Below are 7770 nucleotides of genomic sequence, written 5' to 3'. Positions count from 1 at the left end.
GACGGCAGAGAAATGTCGACATGAACATTGTGATGCTGGGGAAGAAGGCATGAGGGTTGGAAAAGGGGAGAGAGAGAGAAATAGGGGGGGGGGAGAGATCTTTCCCCATAGTTAAATTGGGAATGTATTTCCGCCCTTCCAGAGATGCAAATTAGGAACAGGGGCTCCTTTCACGTTATATGGAGAGAGGAGTGTGTCAGACAGAAAGGGGGGGAGTGAGTGAGGGGGGGCATAATTTCTTGGACTTTTGGGATAGTATCAAGATTTGTATTCGTCTCCTTAGAGCTCCGTAAAACACCCCAAACAGCTGCGACCAACGAATGCCTTGTGTTGTCGGGTTCTGCCTGAATCTGCTGAAAGGATGTATACGTGTAAAATGTATCTCTTGGGCGTCTGTCTAGGTGTCCGTGGACAGACAATGGGCGATGCGTCTGTTTGCGCAGGGCTTTTGTGCGTGCGTGCACATCCCTACAATGTGCGCCTTGGTAAACACATCCACAAATAGTGAAGAGCCATCTCCTATGCCAGAATTGAAGGGGGGGGGAATCTACCAGCAAAAGAAGATTTTCTTTTCTTTAGGGGAAACGCATCTTTTTAAAAAACCAAAACACCTTTGACCAGATATTGCATCCTGCAGTATGTCAATAATCTTCAGAACCCAATTCCTTGCTGCTTACTCTTTTTCTTTATCCGCTTCCCCCCCCAAAAAATGTTTTTAATTTCAACCCTTTCCGAATTCGACTCTTGATAAGGAAGGCAGGCACGCCGATCTATTCCGAAGCGGAAGAGTCGCACGGGAAAAAGCGTTTGACTACAGACCATAGCTTCAGGCGCCAACCAGGGTCCAATACTGAGATATAGATATGTAAACATCGACGAAGAGCGAGAGAGGGAAAAATAAAATAAAGGCCTTTAAAACATATTTAAGTTATTCTGGTGATGTGTCCATTCTCGATCTTTGTTTAGATAAGCCAAAATCAGACATGGAGATGGGTGATATATATATATGGTTGTGAGGTGGGGGAGGAGGTTTCTCTGAGAGAATGTCCATGCTGACACTATACAGTTCTGAAATTTATTTAAATAGATAGGAAAGAAGGAAGGGATAAGAAAATCTGATTTTCTGACTAGTCATCTCTTGTTTCTGTCGTTTGGGCTTAGAAAAGAAGGATCCCAGATTTCCCTGCTGATGGGGGCAGGGGAAATTAGGCGAATACATTTTCCCCTGTCCCCCATTTTTTAAAATAGAAATAAAGAAATGACGTGTAATTGTGGGACGGGGATTGAAAGGAGCTGATCAATGGGGTTTCAATTTTAGGTTACAAATCTTACCTACAGGTTGTACTGAAGCACCTCCAGCCTCCGAAAGGCGGCCAGATGGAAGTCTCATTTAGGAATGAGCAAAGCCAAGTCCAGCCAAGCTTAAAATAAAACCTGAAATGCACCGGATCTGACCAAGGCGCTGAAAGGTTATTAATAGGCACATTTTGTATATATATATATAGATATAGATATATACACACACACAGCGAGAGAGAAAGATGCATTTGTTTTGTTGTCTTCCTACGGGATTTTTTTTAAAGCCTTGATGTTCAGCATAGAAAATCGCGGCGGCGGAGCGCGGGGGGGGGGATTAGACTGAGAAAGAAAGAGAAAAAAACACAAAGTGCGTCTATAAATATGTATATATGCTGCCCGGATCAAGGGGGGAAGAGATGGCCCTGAACGGTCGGATATGGAATAGGATTTATTTCGTGTTCTGAATCTCATGACCGGATTGATTTTTTTTTTCACCTAAAGCGATGATGGAGATAAAGTTAACCCCCCCTCCAAAAAAAAAAAATCAATAATAACAAAAATCCTGGTTTGGGCTGGTTGAGGATGGGGAGGCAGAAGACACGAAGCAGCAGCAGCAGCAATGGAGGTGACGCCCCAGCGATCCGCGCCGCTGCCTAGTCCGTTCCCCCGCGCGGGTCCTTCATAGTCAAAGATCGCGGCAAGAGGCGTCTGTTTTCACGCTGTGCGCGTACACCTCGTGCGGCTGCGGCGGGTCCCCCGGCGGCGTCATCCGCTTCTCCTTTTGCCGCCGGTTGCAAAACCAAACCCGCACGACCTCTTTCTCCAGCTGGAGGCTGTCCGCCAAAGAGGAGATCTCTTGGGCCGCCGGTTTGGGGCACTTCAAAAAATGCGTCTCCAGGACCCCTTTGACACTCACCTCGATGGAGGTCCGCTTCTTCCGTTTCCTCCCCTGCGCGGCGATCTTGTCGATGCTGGTGGGGCTCCCCGTCGACGAGTCGGCCTCCTCCAGCCACTTGTTCAGCAGCGGCTTCAGCTTGCACATGTTCTTGAAGCTCAGCTGCAGAGCCTCGAAGCGGCAGATGGTCGTCTGGGAGAAGACGTTCCCGTACAAGGTGCCCAGCGCCAAGCCCACGTCCGCTTGCGTGAAGCCCAGCTTGATCCGCCTTTGTTTGAACTGCTTGGCGAACTGCTCCAGCTCGTCCGACGTCGGCGTCTCCTCGTCCGAGTGGTCCTGGCAGTGGTGCGAGCCCAGCTCGCCGTGCTCCGGCGTGTCCCGCAGCACCTGGTGCATGGCCTGCGGCGTGACGGAGGCCGGCGGGGGCGTCAGGCCCCCGTGCTCCAGCATCCCGCTGACCGTGAAGCCCGCCTGAGAGTAGACGTTCAGGGGAGGAGGCGGAGGCTGCCCACTCGACGTGAGCGAGGCATTGTGAGCCGGGCTGGCTCCCCAGGCGTTGGGGTGGTTAGGGTGGTGAGGCGAGTGGTGGCTGACATGGGGCGAGCGGTGATGGATGATGGCCCCCAGCTGCAAGTCTTCCCGCCCGGGCTTCACGTCGGGTTGGTCCAAGGGGTTGGCGGTCAAGGTGGACGACCAGGGGCCCGCATCGCTCAGGCTGGTCACCCAGTGGTGGCCCAGCGGGTGCCCGTTGCTGGGGACCCCTTGCAAGTAGTCACTTTGCAGAAGTTTCTGGGGGTTCCGGAAAGGGCTCCCTTGCTGCATCCCCGCCGAGTCTGCATGGACCAAAGAGCTGGAATTGAGGATGCTATAGGGATTCGACGCCGCAGTAGCCATGCTGGATGCTGAGGATTCCCCCTACTCGTTATAATGTGGCAAAGGGAGATGCTTTCAGCCTTTGACATCTACCCAGCCTAAAGGGAGCCAAATCAGCAACCGCACGCTGACGGGCAGCCCCGACGGCCAATCCGAGAGCCGCTTCCCGCCGGGAAGTGGGCGCCGTAGCCAATGAGGGTTCGCAGAAGAGGATGGCTCTGCGCCCGTCCAAAAGAGCGAGCGAGCGAGCGAGAGAGGAAAGACACAAGGAGAAGAAGGTGCCGGGAGGCGAAGGGTTAAGACGAGGGAGACTGGAAGCAGGAAGTGAATCCATCTTCAGGCTCCATTGGCTGCCGCCAGCGGGCCGCCCACGGTTCAGTGGGTTAACCCTTCCTTCCCTGCAGGACAAGATCGTTTATTTCCTCCCCGCCGTGACCCCCTTCATCCTTCAGATCTTATTAGGAAGAAGGGGGACGAGGTGGAGGGGTGGAGGAAGAAGGGAAAGGACGAGGAAAGGGAATGCGAGGGCATGGTTTAAATTTGTAATGATTAATTCCAGGTATACATCCCCCACCTTTTCCTTCAAACCGAGGGAGACGAGGAGAGGTTAAATACCTGCCTTCGAGAGTGACTGACAGCTCCTCCTTAGCACAGTTTATAGGGATCTCTCCACCTCCCACATCCACCCCACTCCTCAGATCCCTCTTAACATCTTTGAAGTCCGCCTGAAAGCAAGAGGGAGATTAAGAAAGGGGGGGGGAGAGGGAACAACATAAACAAAACTTCCCTCCCAGATCAATGGTCCGGGAGACTCGAAAGTTATATCTTGTCTGGGAAACTCCGTGTGTGCCTGTCAGAGAGCGAGGAAGAGAGCGAGAGAGCACAGACACACATTGCAGAAGACACTCTTATACTGGACACTTATGACACACACCTTTGTGGATGTTGCACACTGAACATACCTGGAATTAATCACTACGAAGGAAACAGCAGTGTCTCTGAGCGAGTGTGTGCGTGTATGACAGAGGATCTATATGTGTGTGTCTGTATTATATATATATATATATATAGACACACACACATATCACATAAATCTATTGCATACAGATGAAACAGGTGTCTGTGTGTGTCTGTGTGTGTGTGTGTGAGAGAGAGGGAGGATATATGTGTGTGTGTGTATGTAGACACTTATTACATACATAAGTCTATTGTATGCATATGAAACAGCTGTGAGGGGGAGAGAGGATCTGTGTGTGTGTGTGTGTGTGTGTGTGTGTGTGTGTGTGTGTGTGTGTGTGTGTGTGTGTGTGTGTGTGTGTGTGTGTGTGTGTGTGTGAGAGAGAGAGAGAGAGAGAGAGAGAGAGAGAGAGAGAGAGAGAGAGAGAGAGAGAGAGAGAGAGAGAGAGAGAGAGAGAGAGAGAGAGAGAGAGAGAGAGAGGTGAGCTAGTCTATTGGGTTCATTTGTTTGCTTTCCACTGAGGCTGACTTGTTGGTAAACCAGCCGTTAACCCATTCCCTCCCTGATTGACATGCAAATCCTGCCTCCCCTTCGTCTAAATTCGGTGGAGCAAAGTTCGCTTCCCCAGCCACCCTAGTCATCCCGAGGCTTGGCTTCCTCCTCCCTCCATCTCAGCAGTTGGGAAATTCGCGTTTCCTAACAACAGCTCCGCAACTTCTCAAGCCTGGAAGCCTGGGCTAGAAAAAGCACACACCACTTGCGGTGGCGCGACCAGGAGAGACGCACGTCTTGCAGCTCAGGGGGCCAGTCACTCTCCTTCTCCTCCTCCTCGCCTGCCCTCGAGAGGTTATGGTGGCTGCGTTTTCGACTCCTTCCCAAAATACAGAACACAAAACACACACGTAAGATCGGGGCAAATGCTTTGAATACATTAGAATGATTGTCGACTAGCCCTAATCCTCCCCACCTTGGGCTGTATATTTTAGAATCGTATCCCTTAAAACGTGGCTTTGGATCAGAAGAAATGCCAAATAATAAGTAGGTGAAACAATAGCCAATAAAGAGGTGTGTGTGCTGCTGTTTCTTCCCTTTAAGTTCCATTTCAATCCATTTAATGATAACAACAACAACAACAACAACAATGCAGTCTATTGTGTGTTCCTCTTGCAAATGCTCAGCTGAGGAACAGAAATCGGAGCATTTCGGATTTGTTGCGGTGCTCCAGCTGAGAAAATTAAAGCCTAATACCTTCGAAAAGAAAGGGAAAAAACCCTCAAGTTTTTTTTTTTAAATGACCTTTCCGTGCATAATTTCGGAGGTAACCTAGCTGCGTAATTATATTTGCACTTACAGAACGCTGCATAACAGTTCCCTTATTGGTTTGAAATTCCATTAAATATATTGCAGGAGCTCCTAGGTTAAGCTTGATTTAAATTTGCATACATTTTCATATATTTAGCAGAAATAAAAGAAGGGCTTGCAGCTACCCGAAAGTCATTAAGGCATTAAGTTCTCTAGGAAGACAGATCTGGAGAAAAATGCAACAAAATGAAAATATCGCCCTAAACAAGGTGAGCCTTTCCCCCCGCCCCCCAATCTCTCTCTCTCTCTCTCTCTCTCCCTCTCTCCCTCTCGTCTGAGTTGCATCTTTCCCCCCTTCTTTTTAAAATACAGAATAAAACAGCTACTGAGAATTTCTAAGCAAAGTTTTTCAGGCTAGTTCAGTTTATAGGAAATCTGAATACAAGGTTTATTTTTTCTCTCTCTCTGGTTAGTTTGAAACAAAAGTTGCAAAAAAATTATATATATTGAGGAACCTGGGAAACTTTCATTTTTTAATATTTCTTTTCTTATTTGATTTTACTGTTGAAACAGAACCTGGGAATGCGGTGGAGAGGTTCTGGTGTTCCAGTTTCGACAGTCCCCCTCCTCCCTTGCCTTTAACCAAACTGGAAGCAATTCTTGGGAAGGGCACAGTTTCTGACAAGCTGGGGTACACTTCTTTTCTCGCGTGGCAGGCTGAGATCCTTGCTGGATCCCTAAAATAATCTGTAAGAAATTGTGATGCTGCTGCAAAAGCAAGACTGCTCTCCTCACTGCGGGCAGGAGAATAATTCGAAAACCCAGAAAGGGTCGGTGCATGAGGTCAGTGGCGGGGGAGGGGTCTGAAGAATGAAACCCAGCCGGCATAGCACCGATTGAAAAATCGGATCCACTCTCTTTCTGATGATATATTTAGAAAGCTTAATATGTGAAACGGGGATTCCCCCCCCAAGCTCCCTTCTTTGTAAAATTCTTAAATCTAACTTCCATCCCATCTTAATAATGGACAAGGCGAGGAAGACAGCATAAACCAGTAAGCTATAACTATAACCAAGGGCGTCCTCGGGGAGGAGGGCAAGGGGGTGCCCCCCGGAATTCTAAATGCAATGGTGGATGGAGTGGGTTGCTAATGACCTGTAGTAACCATTCACAGACCTTGCTCCCCCCAATATTTCTACGGATATTCTTCACTGTAACACCGATCCCCAAAGCAGTTAAGCAGCATTGTTGCCGATTGAAGCTGGTTTCGGCTGCGCCCCTAATGGAGTTCCCTGGGAGTAAACCGAACCGAACCTAATGCGGGACTGACTTCGGAGTGGAACTGTACAACTTGCACAGGATGACTCTCTTAGGCTGCTTGCCTGGACGCACAAGCGGCATTGAACACCCAGGGATTTACTATTCAACGCCCAGGAATTTACTTCTGAGTAAACACGCTTAGGATCGATCCGTTAATCTACCATCTCTGAAACCCCCTCGACTTGGAAGTGAAGTCCTTTGACATGGAGGGGGGGCGCGTTACATCCAAACCCAGCGCGTTTTAAGGTCTTGGAGGGTCGAGGCAACCAGCAAATCGGCTGGCAGCGTCGTGCGCCTTGACTTGTTTGGGGATCGCACTCTGGGTGAGGTGAGGGGTGGGGTGAGACAAAGGATGGTAGATTCCTCTGCCCCCTCCCCGAACTTCCGAATGAACTTGACTAGCAGCACACTCTCTAAAAAAGAAAAAAGAAAAACACTCAGAAGCGGGGCCTGGCTAAATCAAGCGCCAAAACCGGCATCATTTGGGGGTTCCTAACTGTAAAAAATAAAACTGCAGACATGACCAATACCAGGTTCTGCCTCAGATTTATAGAAGATGTCCACAAGATCTCTCTCTCTCTCTCCCCACCCCCCGTCCGTCTTCACACTTTCTCTTCTGGAGAGTTTAAAAAAAAAAAATCCAGCCGGACTTGCACCCCTCCCCCCCCCGGTCGCTTTTGCCTCCTAATCTGCTGGAGAGGGTTTCTTTAGCGCTTTCCTGTCAGTCTAACTTCCCGAGTGTAACAGATGCTCCTCTCAGGCGCTCCTTTCTGCTGCTTGCCTCTATTCAGGCCCGCATTTTTCTCCCCATGATCCGGGTTTCCATAGCGAGAGGCATAAAGGGGAGACCGGAGCCGCAAATCCATCGCCCCATGCAGAATAAAAGGACCTCATTCAATAGAGCCGACCCCGTCTGAACATGAGAGTTTTTGTGTGGTTTTTTTTTTTTTTACTTTTTAAGGACACGCAGAGTAACTGTTGCAAGAATTCGCCACTTATTTTTTCCCCTTCTCCTCCCATAGACTCCAGATACAGAGAGCGAGCGAGCGAGAAATTATTATTATTATTATTAGAAAGAAAGAAAGAAAGAAAGAAAGAATCTATTCTAGGAGCCTGAATATAA

General features: G+C 48.9%; 1 protein-coding gene across 2 annotated transcripts; it reads right to left on the bottom strand.

Moving 5' to 3' along the window:
• Positions 1-216: 216 nt before the first annotated feature.
• POU3F4 (POU class 3 homeobox 4) lies at positions 217-3206 on the bottom strand. Of its 2 annotated transcripts, XM_061598350.1 has the most exons (2): positions 2216-3206; positions 217-850 (listed from the first exon to the last, which is right to left on the bottom strand). In XM_061598350.1, the coding sequence occupies exons 1-2, from the start codon at positions 3086-3088 to the stop codon at positions 827-829; spliced, it is 897 nt and encodes a 298-aa protein (XP_061454334.1). In that variant the 5' UTR covers positions 3089-3206; the 3' UTR covers positions 217-826. The 2 variants fall into 2 exon arrangements, with proteins under 2 accessions (XP_061454334.1, XP_061454333.1); XM_061598349.1 differs by having other exon boundaries at positions 774-3206.
• Between the last annotated feature and the right edge of the window lie 4564 nt (positions 3207-7770).

Source organism: Rhineura floridana, chromosome 16, assembly GCF_030035675.1.
Source record: "Rhineura floridana isolate rRhiFlo1 chromosome 16, rRhiFlo1.hap2, whole genome shotgun sequence".
NCBI classification, from domain to species: domain Eukaryota; kingdom Metazoa; phylum Chordata; class Lepidosauria; order Squamata; family Rhineuridae; genus Rhineura; species Rhineura floridana.
Note: the sequence above shows the minus strand (reverse complement) of the source record. Positions and strands in the feature narration are given on the sequence as shown.